At 35.3% G+C, this 17,834-nt stretch overlaps 1 protein-coding gene across 1 annotated transcript in view; it reads right to left on the bottom strand.

Annotated features, from left to right (window-relative positions):
* Positions 1 to 17,834, bottom strand: part of ADGRV1 (adhesion G protein-coupled receptor V1) — a 293,879-nt gene that overhangs the window by 179,016 nt on the left and 97,029 nt on the right. The window contains 15 exon segments of the mRNA XM_050716548.1: positions 53 to 292; positions 1,468 to 1,687; positions 2,369 to 2,570; positions 3,806 to 3,954; positions 5,615 to 5,847; positions 6,192 to 6,377; positions 6,516 to 6,654; positions 8,160 to 8,283; positions 8,859 to 8,976; positions 10,287 to 10,451; positions 11,086 to 11,265; positions 11,977 to 12,159; positions 12,634 to 12,807; positions 13,563 to 13,765; positions 15,519 to 15,774. Coding sequence (XP_050572505.1) covers positions 53 to 292; positions 1,468 to 1,687; positions 2,369 to 2,570; positions 3,806 to 3,954; positions 5,615 to 5,847; positions 6,192 to 6,377; positions 6,516 to 6,654; positions 8,160 to 8,283; positions 8,859 to 8,976; positions 10,287 to 10,451; positions 11,086 to 11,265; positions 11,977 to 12,159; positions 12,634 to 12,807; positions 13,563 to 13,765; positions 15,519 to 15,774 — 2,772 coding nt within the window.

Below are 17,834 nucleotides of genomic sequence, written 5' to 3'. Positions count from 1 at the left end.
ATACCAGTATCAACAGAGGTCTCAGAAAAAAAGCAAAGCAATAATGACTTACTATTAGTGTCACGTTGTTTGCCTTAGGATCTATTTCTGTTTCACCTTTCCCAAGGCTCAGTCTAATAACAAATATCTCCTGAACTTCAGCTTCTTCATGAGGATAGATTTGTAGATTAATAGTTCTCAGACCTCCTTCTCCTTCCCCAAAATAAAATGATCCATTCACAGGGTCACCAATGTCATTATTCACAGGAGATAAAACTTCTTCTGAATTGGGTCCTAAAATGTCCCAATTAATCTGTGGAAGATATCAGTCCTAGATTAAGAGTGGTGATATATTATAGTAGCCACCCAAGAGGGAGAAATGACGGAGTACCATAAGCGACAAAAAAAATCCTGAATCTGGTAAATAGCTATGTTTATATCTTTGTTGCTAATACTGTTACTAATAATTTGCTTGTGGGAAATCACACAATCCTTTAGAAAAATAAATGCAACAAATTAAAAAAGGAAATTGTGAAGAGATTGCTACAATGCCAGTTTATGAAATTTTAAATATTAGTAACTAGAAAAGAAGAGAAACTGAAATTTCTTTACTACATAATAGGAAATATACTGGCTAGTTTCTATTTCTCTCTTTCCAGATTTGTTTTGCAAAGCTCCCCAAGTGTGTACTCATTCCCTGTGAAATGTGATATGAAGACCTAAAATGACAAGCATTTACTTAGCAATCTGCAAGAAGTTTTTAATTCCTCAAATGATTATCCACACTTTTTCAGCCTGATTAAAAGCTAGTATTTTTGAATTTTCCTGTAATTAGATTTGGTTTTGAGGAGTTCATATTCAGCACTTTAACGTTATTTTTGTTTTGGTCATTTTCATTGCTTTCCAGCTTTCTCAAATTTATTTTCCAGTAAAAAGACAAAGAAGACTCTGGTAAATTTTACATGGGAAGAGGGAGAGAGAGCTCATGGCCTTTAATGCCAATTTTCCAGTCATTTGCCAAGACTGTGAAAGACCTACCTTAGTTCATGTTTATACCTTTCTTTGACAGTGGTCTGGGACAGAGTTAAAAAAAAACAAAACAAAACAAACAAACAAAAAAAAAAACACTAGAAATTTCATAGTAAACAATTTACTGAAAAAAATGACCTGCTTTATGAAGTGATTCAACTGAATTAAAAGAAATTGCCTGTGCGTGAAATTAACCATACTTTTGACAGGGTTAGAAGCTAGTTTGAAACAAAGCACAAGAGACCAAAAAAAAAAAAAAAAAAAAAGAAAAAAGGAGAAGGAGAAATAGAAGAAGAAAAGTTTAACTACATTTTCTGTTATAGTGCAACTACAATAAATGCATAAGAAAAGCAGGAATTATCCCACCACAAATCAGTCGCAAGCTTTTGAAGGAAAATGCAAGAGTTTTTTGACCTAGTGACTGAAAAGCATCCAGAGTCTTTGACAGTGAGGGCCTACCTGTGTGTCTCCTAACAATCTTCCAGTTCTTTCCAGCACCAGAGACACTACAATGGGTATATCAGGATTGGGAAGAGTAATTCGACTTTGGTTGAGAAATCGGACAATGCCCTGGGGGGAGTCGCTTTTAGCAATAGTGATCTGGCTCACTAGGTGGAGCCCAAGGACTGCTCCACCAGTGGCTCCTGTGAGCTGGATTTCAAATTGCTCTGCAAATTCACTGTATGAAAAGAAGAAAAAGGAAAAAGGAAAAAAAAAAAAAGAAAGAAAGAAAAAGGAAACAAAAAAAAGGAAAAAGAAAAAAAAAGGAAAAATGAAAAAAAAAGGAAGAAGGAAAAAGGAAAAAGGGAGGGATTATTTGGTATCCAATAAAAAAAACGGTTAAAATATACTTAGTAATTCAATTAAGACATCCAATTGGATCTTTTTGAGGATATACAGAAGTAAAATCTGTACACATACAACAGAAGATTCTTCCCATTTGCACAGAACAGTGGTATCTGAAATATAAAAATAACGTTCTTCCTATTCATGTTAAATTAATGTGTTGTTTTGATTTTTTTTAAAGAAGTGAAAAATATTTTATTATTCACAGTAGTACTATTAACACCTAATAATACAGATAATGTAACGAAATGTCTTGGTTTTGCAAAAAGTTTTACATGAACTATGAAACATTAGTAATAGTTTTTTTCCTTTTATATTTAGACACTTTTTTCAGCACTACAGCAATTTGCTGCAGCACTGCATTCTCAACACTGAAGCACTGCAGTAATTCATTCTATTCTATGAATCTGCTTTTTAATTCCCATTCTACATGTAAGCATACTGCTCATTAAAAAAAAAAAAAAAAAAGACTTCTAAAAAGTAAAGTAAAATAAACATCAGAAAAATTAATTACCTTTCTTCATCATCAATAATAGAGATGTAGATAAAAGTCTGGTTCTGGCCATGATTAAAAGTGACAGAGTTATTGTGGATTAAATAGTCAACACCATTGGGAAGTGCAGAAATGCTTCGAGAAAGAAAATCAGCTGTTACATAGCCATAAGTTCCACGCTTCCTCACAACAGGAATCATGATTACTCCAGCATCTTCCTCCACTGCAAGAATAATTGAGATAAAAAGTTATCACAGGTATGTGATATCAAATCTTTAAGTATTGTGTACAGAAGTCCATTTACCTTTCAGTAGTCACAAACAGGATTTTCTGAAGCTACTGTGAGCATTACTTTTGAAAATTGAATACAACACATCAAACACCACTTTAATAGCAGCAAGCAGATGTTTCTTGTAGCACAGTAGCACATGCTTCATTAATCAAGATGAAATGAGGTTTATATTCTAAGAACTTCCTCACGCATTTTTCCCATTCAAATTTTTAGTCAGTGATTAAAGTTAGTGTAAGTATCTTCTAACAACCAAAACAGTAATAGGAAAAAAAAAGTGTTTTACTCTACTATAACCTCATTTGTACAAATGACAGTTTACTGATCCTTTAAAAGAAAATATTACATTTTAATGTACTTTATTATACTATAGTAGCTCATTTGATCTTCAAAGATTATGTAACAGCAAATCTTTGGGATTATGGAAAAGTCTACTCAATGTGATAAATGAACAACGCTTCAAACAGTTTTTAAACAGTTAATTAAGCAGAGAGACTACCATCTTGGGAATAGCTCAGGTTTGTAAGAAATATTCAAAAGCAACCTGAAATGGAGCTAAGTTAAGAACCCATCAGAATACTGATACGGAATGAAATTATTACTGCTGATATGAAAGGTCAATTCATTTCTTACATGTTTTTACCATCTTCAAGGGAGCAATATACAGGTTTCAATTGTTGTTCATAGGCGTATATATCAAGTCACATTAGTTATAAATTTTTAATGAAAATATAAATAAAGAAATATGGAAGTGAAGCAATGTTTATAACTTCCTATAGTAATTTCCACCTAGAAATACCAAAGTAGTTTCAGCATTAGTGTTGAATGTCCCAGATGCAACTTGAGAATACAATGAGTCATAGGAGACCAACTTGTTCTTATGATGAAAAACAATGAAATGTGTGGTGGTCTTTTCCTCCTGTCCCCTCACTCTCAAATTTATTGCCCCAGGTACATAAGTGAAAAAAGTAAATAAATCTGCACAGTCATGCTTTTACTATTTTTACACTGACAGAAAGTATGAAGAAAAAGTACTCAAGAACTTATTTACAGATGGTTATATAGTTTGTATTGGAACTCAGGGTAGATGTTGAAAGGTAACTCAAAAATTTGTGACCTGCTCACAGGCTTATCTTCTAAGCTACACTGAAAACTTAGGGTAAACCTACCTTGTAGATGGATGTACTGTGGATCAAATTCTATGATGCCTTCTGCATTGTCACTTTTTGCTATAGTGACTCGTACTGTGGAGATATTTCCTATTATAGGGGGTTGATCCACCTGTAGACCATTTTCTTTTATGGTAAAATCAAATCCACTTGCAAGAGCATAGCAAATAAAATAAAAGAAAAATTAAAAATCATGTTAAAGTTTTAAGATGCACGTATGACAATTTAATGATTACCACAAATACTTCTACTTTCTGAGTGCAATCACTGAAGACTTTTTGGGCACACCTTCTCAAACTATTGTATATCTAAAAATAGTAGTTTATTTCCAGATATATATATTTCATTTTTTTATTTCTCATTTTATCTTTTTTTTCTATTTGTACTTCATGCAACTTGAAACTCTAGCAAATACTAATGAGCTCATAATCTGAGCAAAGATTAGCTATTAGTGACACCTACACATTACACATGACAGTGTGCTTTCAAAATGAAGCATTAAGATCTTGAATCAGGAAAAACTTAACTGGTAATTGTTTGCAAAGGTCAATCCCATTGCTATCTTATGACATGGCTATCACAATGCGCTGTGTATGTACATCTCTGTTGGAATCCAAGACTTTGATAATCTTTCCTAATACAGTCACTGTTAATACAAAATATTAATACAACTTCTTACAGAAACATAAATTAAAAAAGCTAAAGGGCCAAAATTCTACAAAATTTAGTTGCATGCCAATGGAATTCCACGCAGTGACAACTTGCCACATGTGCATTTTTATTCCTGGTAACATATTTACACATAGAAGGGTCTACTGCATCATGAATATAGGGGCTTTAGTTTTCATTCATGCATATGAAGTGAGATATACAGCAACTCCAGACACTGCATATTTACTGGAATTCATATGCAATGTGGAAATTCCAAATCGTCAGTCATTCAAAATTAGGAAATTACATTAGCCCAATAGAGTTTTCAGATATGACAGAAAAGTCGTACCAAAACCTGGGAATTCCATGAATGACAAATATACTTACTCTAATATTAGACTTTATAGTTACAGGTACAAATATATGATTTTAAACATCAACTTCCTGAGCAATATGACAATGTAATTTCAGCCACATATGGCAGTAGTGTCTTTTTATCATGCAACTTTGTGAGAGTTATCTTAATGCTCACTTATTCTGATTTACTACAACAAGTATTGCAGGTTTGGAAGAAACACCATATCTGGTGCTTTATTTTAAATAATGATCACTTATATTTTTGACAGGATGCAAGAGATGATGAACTACATACAGTAAGTAAAAAGAAACCAAACAGAAATGTATTTACCATGCAGACCTGAAAGTCCCACATTGTTACATCTGCTTGAGATGTAGCACTGTATTTTTTGTGTTCTCTCTTTTGGTAGAAAATATTCTTTCTGGTATTTCTAAACCACACATTGTATTTGTAACTTTATAAGTATATCCCAATTAAACAATCATACTTTCCTTATCACAGTGTGTATGACAATCTTGTCAAAACTTGTTTCCGTACCTTTTAAAATATACAAAGCATACTTTTCATGGAATGGATGCAACATATGGACTTTTACCTTTAATTAATCTCAATCAGCAAAATGTTTATGCTATTGCTGAGAAAACTGAGATAATCATTTCTATCATGATCTGTCTTATGAAATTTTACAGTAAAACTGCTGAATACCAGTGGTGACTTTAGACAGCTAGATGAGATCCCATATATAGCATGCTTTTCTGTTTGTCATCGACCTTGTGTTCAACGGGGAGTTTTATCTTTACCTTCCTTCGACTTCCACTTTGGTAATCATCACTGAAAAGTCTTCAGGACCTTCAGGAATATCATCATCATGAATTTCAACCTTAATCATTTTACTGTCCTCATCTGGTTCAAACAACAACTCCCTTACTATGGGAGTGAAATCAATTCCCTCCTCTGCAGTCCCATTTATTATCTGAAACCACAGATGCACTCTGCCATAGCATCCCCTGGAACGCACAATAGTGATGTTAACCTGAGGGGAAAAAGGCACTATTTAAAAAAAAAAAAAAAAAAAGGCTTTGCTCTTCTGTTATAGTTGCTTTTAGAAGACTGTTCTAAAGGCATATTTTCAATAGATTCTGACAGATAACAATATCTATCGTTAATAAATACAGAGTATATGCAATATAGTAGACAGCAGTCTTTCTCAGAGTTACTAAAATTCTCCCAAAACCTCAGACGACCATCAAGGAGACTGTGCTAAGATAAATGCAGGAAACTGTTGATTTATTTTTCTTCTAAAGCTTAGCTTTAGAAAATAGCAAGAATACTGATATCTTTGCATATTTAACATATGAAGGAACTTTAATCTAATACCCATTTTTCTTCTTCTGTTATTTGCATTAATTCCCTTGAAAATGTAAATTCTCCATAAGGAAAATCACTGGCAGCCATAGTGATATTTGCTTTGCTGCTGGATTCATTTATGAGTGCTCCACCACTGATTCTAGTTAGCTGAAACTGGTAGTGATGCTTCTCCTCAGGATGGTTGTCATCTACAGCCTAGAGAGAAAAAATATTGAAAGCTAGAAGTATTTAAACTATTTCCTGGGTGAGATTTATAACTAGTTTCTAACCAAGTTACTATCTAAATTAAAGGAAATGCTCAAAATAGCTGCTCATGTAAAAGCTCCCACATACCTGTATGAGAACAACGGCTGCAGACTGCTTGTCTTGCATTGTCAAGGTCCCCGATATCTCAGTAAATTCCGTATGATGAGGAGGTGTTATATTCCAATATATTAAGATCTCACCAAAAATTCCTGGGCCACGTGTCAGGCTGCAGGTAAGAACACAAACACAGATTTTATTTTCTACCTTTAATAGTTAATATTCAATCCAGAGACAGACAGTGTATCACATTGTTGTGCATGACAGAAACGCTATTAGCACTGTGAAGATGAGTTCTAATGTGATAGCTCACTATTAAGATAGCTCACATTACAATTCTCTCTTCAGAGAGAGAACATTTCTGCAGTTCTGTTTTATTTCCCTATGTTGGGAGGCATCTTAAGCTGTGTATTTACAGAGAGCACGGCAGTTTCCTCACACTTAGAGCCCAAAGATGGGGACTGAAAACTGAACGTTATTTGTTCCATTGTGTGTTTTGAGAAACACTTGTGCGTAGCAGAAGCAAAACAGGACTGAAAGGTAATGCCCCCAGGCAATTTGTTTCTAAGGGGTAGAATACCCACTACGACACTAGAGTACTACAGTGAGACTGCTATCTGCTGGTTCTCTAAAAACCTAAAGCCTAATCCTGTTCATGACATCAGTTAACTAAGTCATGGCAAAAAATCGACTATACCTAATATGATCTATATGGCACAACTACTGCTGCACAAAGCATCCCTTTATCTTTCACATGTCTCAGGGCAGCATGAGAAGCTGGTGTTTTGCTCATATTTGAGGTTCTACCAGGGGAAAGTTTCATATTCCTTTTTCAGTAGAACCACAGAAACATTCAGTGGTTTGGGTTGGAAGGGACCTTTAACAATCATGTAGTTCCACCTCCTTGCCATGGGCAGGGACACCTCCCACCAGCCCAGGCTGCCCCCAGTCCCATCCAGCCTGGCCTCGCGCACTGCCAGGGATGGGGCAGCCACAGCTGCTCTGGACAATTTTTCGGGTGCCTCATCACCCTTATAGTAAAGAATTTCTTCCTAATATGTAAATTTAAACTGCTCTCTTTCAGTTCAAAACCATTACCCTTTGTCCTATCACCACAGACCCTACTAAAAAGTCTTTCTCCATCTTTCTTACAAGCCTCTTTAAGCACTGAAAGGCTGCAATAAATTCTCCGAAGATATGGTAACATCTTCATTTATTTCTCCTGTTTTCGGCTGACTGACTGTAGCAAAATAATTGTACCTTGTTGCAACTAAAACACAAGTTACCACTTTGGTTTTGCTAACCATCACAGCAAAATACCAAAAAATGGTACAGGAACCAGCCCTGAAAAGCACAATTAATATTTATATGTCATTGATTCCTTTCTTTCAATTAGAAATATTTTTTTTCTTTTTCCTTTAATGATTTAAATTTGTAAATAATTTGAAGACTAAGAATAATATTTGGGGCTCCCCAATCACAGTGAATGGACTTGACACATACACAGCATATTCTGCCCTCCTTTAAAAACACACATCTAACTTTAAAAATAGTTCTCATTTTAGAAGTGATAATGAAATGCAGCTCTCAAGAAATGCTTGCCAAACGTGGAGTCTCACAGCTTCTCAAACTGAACTGTTGTCCTTTCTTTGGAAAAGTAAGTGATGTACCCACCTAATAAGAGCAGTTCCACTGTAATTTGCAGAAGGTTCTCCAATCAGAACGTGCTTGGATGAATAGGCTATCCCAACAACCCCAGAAGCTCCTTCATCACCCATAATAATGATGGTTGCCTGACCTGTGAAAAGAACATAGCTTCTACCGTAAATAAAAAAAAATTACAAGAGAGACCTAACTTGAAAATGTTGTGAATTTTAAGGAGACTCTGTGGAATCCTTGGACATCTGCAAAATTTGATAGGATAAGGCCCACAGCAACTTGACCTAATCGAAAAGTCTGTTCCCTGAGCAGGGTTTTCCACTAGATGACCACCCTTGATGGTCCCTTACAAATGAAGCTAATCTGAGTGTCTTACAGGTCTGAAGCTGGTTTTGATTGTTGCTTCTTCTTGTTAAAAGGTTCTTTTTGCACAATGTTAACTCTTCTGTGGTTTGTTTGTTGTTGTTGTTTTTTTCACACCTGAACACAGAAGTCTATACCAACAATTAATTTACAGTGAAAAATTATGACCTAAATTCTCATTGATTTCTTCAGACAAGTAAACAACTTAGGAGAAAAAGACTAACATTTCAAAACTGCTGTCTACTGCACACAACATATTTAGGTACTGCAGACTAAAAATAATACAAGCAGACTTACTAGAATTGTTGTACAAAGTGTCTCAAAATATAACGTAATTAATTAATTCTTTACCATTTACAGGGGATATTTCTGCATCACCAGCAGAGACTAGCTGAATGGTAAATGTTTCATTTCCTTCCAGGATGCCATCTTCTAGTGCACGTATAACAATCAACTTCTGGGATTCAGTCTGGATCACATAAAGATATTTAAGTTGAAACTAAACAAAATACACTATTATGAAAAAAATAAAAGAAAAAGGTTTTTCTTTAAGAATTGCGTTAAGTATGCATATGTTTGATATATTCTGTAATCTGACTTTTTAAAATATGAAATCTCTGATTCAGATATTACATTTACTCGCAGATTAATACATAGTAAAAATTGCCTCTCAAACATTATGTTGCACCCCAGAAATGCCCTGGGTATATTCAACTAAATAGCAATTTAATTATTTTTAAATTATATTCACATGGAAGTTTTCGTCTTAGAGGAAACTTTCTAAACACAATCTTTTCCAACAGAAAGTACATATTCAATATAATGCATAAACTCTAGCAATGTTATTAAGATTATATGTAACAGATCACAACTAATTCCTTTCCGATCCAAATCTTTGACAGGTGGCAAATGTTTAGAAGAATATATGGAAAAAGTAGACACATATAACTTTAGTAGACCATATGTACATGTTTGTATTCTTGTAAGTATGCACATGTAAGAACTTCAGGAATAAAAAATACTTCTAGGTCTATCAGTACAGATGGGCAAGTAAAATTTTGCCAGATACCAGTGTCTTACAAAGAAAGTTATATTCCAGCTGGTTAAAAGTAAAAGAAATATCAAGTATACCTATCTATTTAATGCAGAGTAGCCTTGTATATGCAGAATAAATTATGCGTTATTTTAAAAGACATTTCTTCATTAAATACTTTTGGTAGCCTGTAAAATACAAATATTAAGATGACAACAATATTCAACAGTGTTGCTCCTGCTTTAGAGCTAAATGAAACTCCTCCTGCCATGAAACTCAGAGTCAACTAACGCTGTCCGATTTGAAAGTCACTTAAGTGACTATGGTGACATTATTTATTTTTTAAATCTGCAAGCGCTGAACACTCATTTATCCTGCTTACCCCTTCAACTTTCCTTTTCGATAGTATGATAATGCAATGTAATAACTGTTCCTGTAATCATTCTTCTCATTCAGAACATTTTTGTTCCTCTTTCTTAATAGTAAAAACAATTCATATTTGAAGAGCCTGTCTTCCTGATGATTACATTACTGCTTTAAAAGGAGGATGACAGCTTTCCTTTTCAGTCTGAAAAAATGCCGGATATTGCTAACCCCACCAGTTCAAACTGGCCCTTTGCTGCTGTTATCATACTTAGTAATTCCTACTTTTACAAACACAAAACAACCTTGCAAACACATCCAAGAAGAAGAAAATATCTGTAAATCTAAGAATAGTAGATCATTTATTACAATATCAGAAATACCTCATTAAAGTGAAGGGTACCATTCAGAGGGGTCAGATCATGTCTTGCTGCTTCCTCAAGAATCCATATCACTTTAACTGCTCCCCGTCCTCCTTGACTCCGACTTACAGTGAGCAAAGTAATTGCAGCAGAATCATCAGGTGTCTGAGGTTCCTTCACTGTCACCTGATGAATAAAGAAGAGGAGATAGGAAAGGTTAAATAAAGTCATCAATACTGATTTGAAAAAATAATGTATATATCTATATATATATATGTGACAACACAAACTAAGGACAAGAGTAAATATCAACAGGAAGATAATAGACTTAAGGAATGTGTTGAATTCTGCTAGCAAAGATGAGTCACTCAAGTTATTTTTGTATGCCCTATGATTCAAAACAATTACAATGAGTCACAACCAGGCGCAGCACCAGCAGAATGGAGAGTAGAATCATTCACTGTCAAGCAGTAAGATGACAAACGTTTTCTAATTTTTTTTCCAAACTTTCATTTCAATAATACAAGTTATTACAAATCCACTTTAACAATCAACAGAACATGAAAAATCCTATGTGGAACATCCTAGATTATTAGCACATGGAATTAAAATTTACTCATGCAGAAGTCTAAGTCTATGCTGCTGTGCTTTCATTGTTGTTATCACCCTACACAGCCAGATGAAGACAAGTACTAATATGCCTTCCATGAAAGAATCATCTTACACTTCAGTGAAAGCTTGCCAAGATCAGTTATGTGTTAATGACACGAACACACTATCTTGCTTTTGCAGAAAAGAGTACAATCCAAATCAAACTCACATTCTTTTCTTCAAATCCAAATACTCCAACAGGGGAGTCATTGGGTGGAATAGCAACAGTTACCAAGATATCATCCCCAAGTCTTGCACCACCAGTTACCCTTACTAGGGCAATCTTGAATATTTCAAGGAACTCAACTTCACTGTCATCTATTATTGTAATTTCTATTTCTCCTGCAGTCTGGGGAAAAACAAACAAACATAGAAACAAACAAACAAAAAACTAAGTTTCATTTGTAAAATTCTGTGAATTTTTTGAAAAAATGTGAAATGCAAAATAAATTTTATCTAATAATAAATAAAAATGCATTGGTCAGTTGTGCTTACTGTGCTTGTATATTTATAATAAGATAACAAAATTTCAAGATTGTAAACCAATCTAAGTCTTGTATGTTAAAACCAGAGGACTGTTCTGGCTTGATAATCAGTAGAACATGCAGGCAGACAATACTGTACTTTAGCCACAATTCTTCTCAAAATGTATATACTTCTATTGCTTTTCACTTGACATCAAAATCTTTTACATACAGTAAGTATTCCCAGGGGAAGCATGAAATTTAAAACTGTGTGTAGAATACAACTGAAGAAACATATAGGCTTATTCTGAAAGTTTGTAGGGAAGACGTTATAGATTTTTAGCGTAACAGGCTTTATTATTAGAAATTATTCCATCTCTTGTGAAGGTACCAAAAGACATACATCCCTACCTGATCAATACTTACGAACATTCTGTTTACCCATGTCAAAGCACTATAGTAAGTCAGAAGAATTATTTATAACCCTAAGGCCATATGATGTTTCCAATGAATGGATGCAAATTCTACTGGAGGAAAATGTGAGAAAATCTTAACTTCCTAACCCAGAGACAATTCAATTTTTAGCAAGTGCATACCTGCCCATCTGCAAATGTAAGGTTTCCAGATGATGGTGTGAAGTCTTCAATGCTAGCAGTTGAATGAATGGCTTCCCAATACAGAGTTGATGTCCCAAACTTCCCAGCCTGTCGAACAACTGGAAGTTTCAGTATATTCTGCGGTGGCGGTACCTCATAACCAGCAACAGTTCCAGTTATATCCTGTAAAATCACCAAGAAACTGCTGAGTGTCACAGCTTTTATTATGTTTTATTTATTTACTTGCAGGCAAGAATAAACGAAGAAATATATAATTGCCTGTAAATTGGTCTGATTTTAGCATTGACCCTGCATAGTAGAAGTATGGGTTAGATGACCTTCTGAAGTTCCTTTCAGAATATTATATGACTTTGATTTTAGCACTTCCACCTCCCTTATGAATTTCATACATTAACTGTGAAGAAACTTTCAAGCATGAACTCTTTGTCTAGTATCTGGTTTATTTCTTCCTGCTCCAGCAGGGGTATTGGACCCCTTTCAAAGTCCCTTCCAATCCCTAACATTCTGTGATTCTGTGATTTACCCAGAACAATTTAGTGTCATAAACCCTATTAAAACATTACAGAAAGTAGTCTGAAATTAAGGACTCTCCTGCTGGAATGCAACTTCAAATATTGTTCATTCAGATTTCCTTACCTTTGTAACATTGAAACTAAATATTCCTCTCGCATCATCATTTTCTTCAATTGTTATTTCAGCTATTTCTAACCCAAGCCTCTTCACACTTGGCTGACCTCCAGTGCGAGAATCGACCAGCTGCACATCAGTAATATTGATTATAAATCCTTCCTGTAACTCTGGAACATTGTCCTGGAAAAAAATATTTTAAATGTCACTTTTTTTCTCTAAAGCACTACAATAAAGATATAAAGTTATAAGGTTTATAAAGTTATAATACATGCAGAAAGATGATCACTTGTAGGTTGCTTACTGTTTGAAAATTCCCAGTACTTGGGATTATATAACCACTTGTTTGCTACATATCATGTGAAAGATAGAGGATATAATTCAGTCTTTGATGAATTTTAGAAAATGAAGCTGGTAGTCAAATTCTGTATCTGTTAAAATGGTAGGAAATACTGCTGGCTGCTACTTCTTTCTCCTATCTGTAAGAAAGCTGGCCAGATTTCAGAGACTAAGACAGAACTTGAAAAGTAATGCCTCCATTCTTAATATATTTAAAGAATTTACATATTTTTAGTGAAAAAATAATACGTCTCAAACTTCAGAACAAATCTATTAAGAAGCGTTTAAAGTAAAATATATCCTCCAAAAAACTGCAACAAGTTGCAAAACCAGCAGGTACCTAAGATATTTACAGTTGTCTCCTCTTTCATTAATATATATTCATTTGGAGATTACAGCAACTACTTGGTTCCTCCCCAGTAGCAAGTACACAAATTCTTTTGAAATAAATGACTACAATTCTTACTAATTTGCAACTATCTGATGATGCAAGAATCCTTCTTTATCCTCCCCTAGAATACTAAATCGTTCTTTTTAAATAGTAATAATATCTTTTTTTAAAATACATCATAGGCTAAAGTTGTTGTTAGACTACTCACAGGCAAAATAGTGATCATGACAGAAGTTATTGTTGCATTCTCTGCCATAATGATTTTCTTCTTTTCTATTATATAATCCTCATTCTCTGTTGCTTGGTTGGAGAGGGGAAGCTCAACGTTAGGCTTGGCGCTCAGCTGAACTGCAATCTCTCCAACAAATCCTTGCTCACGAACAATTTGTACAGTAACAGTATTCACTTCTCCTATTAAAAGGAAGGTGGAAAAATCAAGATGTGATTGTTTTAACCCTTGCCCTGTTTGATTTCCAGCTTGCCTAATTGTACTGGATCTGATTACTAGAATCCACTTCAGCTCTGATTAGCAATACAACCATACTTGGATAACTCAATGACCCAGGCAAATGAACACATACAAGTGGTGTGAGTAAAGACACAGTATGTAAGTTGGGAAAGTATTTTAAGACAGAATCTAGAGGAATAATAATATACTAAGTATTTACAGTTTGAAATGCTTCCTACGCAAACTTTTATTTCAACATTACTATTTATACTCATTTTTCCTTCAAAACTGCCATCTCATCGTTTTCTCTGGACTTTACATGCCTAGGAGATCACTACTAATTCTATATAATAATAAAAAAAAAAAAAAGCACTGTAGCTAATCATACAGCTAGCTATAAATTTTAGAGAAAGCTGTTGTGCTTCCTTCTAATGCTGGAATAAAACGAGATGCACTTATATCACTAAGGCTCAGGTCCCTTTGGGACCTTTTTATCCTTTAGGAAATAAGATTTATTTTATTTATTTACTTTTAAATGAACGACCAACACCACGTTTAGCTGAAAGTGCTGGGTTTATGACTGGGAAAATTGTAAGAGAGAAAAATCAACAGACTTTGTTCTTCAAATCAGTTTCATCAAAGTAATCACTTGTATTATTTAGATACTACTTCAGAGTTAGCATCTTTTCAACCCACAAAATTTAAAGATGAGAAAAGAAGCTATGCAAAAAATAAAACCTAAGAACATGCCTTAAATCCTAACTTAAAGGATAAAAATTTATCGGGGGTGGGGGGACAGGGGTGGATAACCCCAAGGAACCAAGAATATCCCTTCACAATACCTTCAGGTGGAAAAATAAATAAATAAATAAATAAATTAAATAAAGCATCACTAATTGGATGTAAAATAGAATTGGCAAGGAGGTTTTAGCTGTCCTTTTATTCTGATGGAAAATGTACTTTCCATAGATTTTTTTTTTTTCTATGGACAGGATATTAAATTGCCAGCACATTTCAATTGGGCTTTTGAAGTATTAATAGCTTATCTTCCCTCTTCTCCCAGCCAGCTGCTGGAAAACCACCAGGCTGGAGAGAATGCCAGAGCAATCAGCTGCCTGCACCCCTGGCCCAGCAGGGAGGGCAGAAGCTGGAGCACCACTGCAATGCTCCTCCTGGCAAACTGCCTGGCAGATCCTTTAAAATTTCACTTGGTGCCTGGAAGAAAAGCTGACATCATCCAATCAAATGAGGAGCTGGCAAGCAGAAAAAGTCCAATTCAGTTTTCTTGAAATATAATTCACTCTTGTTCTGCTTCCCTTTTTCCCCTGTCCCACAGAACAAAATGTTTCCAATTTTTTACCCAATTCACAAGCAAAGTGTTTTTATGTATATTATTTTAAACAGATTATTAACCTAATCAAATGAGCAAACTTGGCTAAGTGGAAGGATTTTATGAGCTAGTGAAATACAACACAAGATGACAAGATTTTAATAAGTTAGCCCCTACAAAATGGCTAGATAATGTTCATATGGGAATTTGACATAAAAATACATAACAAAATTGCATAGTTGTGTATTTTTAAGGTATTTCTACTACAAAAAATGTATAGAAAAATGCTACTCTTTAAGATAATCACATAAACCAATGCTATAACTTCAATGACAGAAACCTTAAAAATCACACATTTTTTCCTTAAAATCAAGTAACAGAATTACCTTCTGGCTCTGTGACTTTAACAAAAAGAGAGTCTGTATGCCAGCCAATCACACCATATGGAGAATCACTAGGTAAAATGGTAAGTACTGCTCTTGCCCTTTTGGGATCAATGATAGCTCCTTTTGTGGCATCCTGAACGCCCACAGTGGTAACGTGAGTGAGGGTGATATCCACAGTCTCTGAAAGCTCTGCAACACTGTCTGCAAGAATTGTCAAGGTGATCGTGGACAAGGCCTGACCTTCTGAAAATGTAATCTGAGGTTGTAGAGGGAGAAAAAAAAAAGACAAACTTCTCAGTGCTGTCATACCAACCAGTTTATTCTGTATAACTCTATCAACAAAAACAAAATATTAAGAAAGCATACAAAAAGAAATATGAGATCCAGAAGAGACAGGCAATATAAAGAGTCAATTTGAGACAAAAGCTACGTGGTTAAATAGTTTGAAACAAAGATCAGAAAGCAAAAAATGAATTCTCAGTCAGAATCATAACAATCAAAGAGACCAAGCACCCATCTGAGCATAAGTTTGGTGTAATCATGCTAACTACAACTATCTTCATTACAAACAGGCATTCAACTCTAGACATCTTTCTTACAGCTGCACTTCAAGTTTAGGAAAAACAGCTCAGTCATTTGAAAATAATTATATATCCTCATTATTACAGAACTGTAAAATGGTTGAGGTTGGAAAGGACATCTGGAGATCAATTAGTCCAACCTTCCCTGCTGAGAACAGGTTCACCTAGAGCAGGTTGCTCAGGGCCATGTCCAGACTGCTTCTGAGTATCTCCAAGGATGGAGATTTGGAAAGGACTCATGAGGATCATCAAATCCAACTCCTCACACCACAGTTCTTATGTTTAAATGGTATCTCCTGTATCATGCCCATCACAGGCACAGGACACAACTGAGATGTATCTCTCCATCTTCTTTACTCCCCTCCCAGGTATTTATACACTGTGATAAGATGCTCCCTGGGCCTCTCCCCATATGTCAGATACTCGAATCCCTTAATCACATTGAGGACCGTCCCTTGGACTCTCTCCAATAAGTCCATGCTTTCCTTGTACTGGAGAACCCAGAGCAGTACACAGCACCACAGATGGGTCTTACCAGTGCTGAACAGAGGGGGCGGGATTACCTCCTTTGATCTGCTGGCCATGCTCTGCTCAAAGCAGACCAGTATGCTTTCTTTGCTGCAATCACACATTGCTGGCTCATATTTAACTTGTCTTTCATTATATGCCTTTCAAATTATTCATCAATACTTATATTCACTGAGGTTTCTTGCATAATTAAGTTTAATACTTTCTCAAACATTACAAAAATAGGAAGAATCATTAAACTGCTGACAATTCAGCATTGTTTCTTCTATAACGTGCTACATCTGGCTGGGATGGAGTCAACTTTCCACACAGCAGCCCATACAAGTGCTGGGCTTTGCGTTTCTGACCAGAAGAAGTCTGTCTCTCCAGCTAATCACCCCAAAGCCCCACAGGCTGGGGGAGGGCAGGAGGTTGGGTGTATTGGGTTTACATGTCCAGGTTTTGGTAGCAGGGGGCTGCAGGGGTGGCCCCTGTGAGCAGAGCCCAGCAGCTGCCCCATGTCAGAGGAGCCAGCTCCAGCTGCTCCAAAAGGGACCCGCTGCTGGCCAGAGCTGGGCCATGAGCGATGCTGGTTGGGCTCTGGAAGAGCAGATTGAAGAAAGAGGAAAAAAAACAAACTGCTGTGCTACAGCAGCTGGGAGAAGAGATGTGACAGGAACTTTACTTATTAAGCTACTGTTATCTCAACCCACAAACTTTTCCATCTTTTTTCTATGTCTGTCCTGCTGAGAAGGGAGGAGTAAGAGAGCAATGGACTGGAAGTCTGGCAGCCAGCCAAGGTCAACCCACAACATATAAATATATCAAAAGTATGATGAATGCATAATATGTATCAACATCACTGCTAATTTAAAAAATGCTTAGTCAGCAGTGTTGTTAAACTTTTTTTTTCCCCTCGTATAAAATGACTGATGAATGTTTTGTCCATCTTATATTCTTTTTATTTTTCAATTCAAAGGGCCAGTCACTTAGTTAGGTCTCTCTCAAAAACAAAGATGTATTTACAAACACTTACGCTGAACTTTCCATTCAATGACATTACACCTGTACTTTCAGTTCTGTCTCTTCCTACCTGCAAAGGTCTAGAGGAAAATCATGTAACATCCTCTTTAGCTTCAATTTAATCCAGAATGCTCAAGCACTATTTAAATCATTATTACTATTATTATTTTGTATTCTTGACTTCCCCTGTGTTGATTTTTCTCTA

Source organism: Cygnus atratus, chromosome Z (genome assembly GCF_013377495.2).
Source record: "Cygnus atratus isolate AKBS03 ecotype Queensland, Australia chromosome Z, CAtr_DNAZoo_HiC_assembly, whole genome shotgun sequence".
NCBI classification, from domain to species: domain Eukaryota; kingdom Metazoa; phylum Chordata; class Aves; order Anseriformes; family Anatidae; genus Cygnus; species Cygnus atratus.
This window is presented reverse-complemented; position numbering and strand designations above follow the sequence as displayed.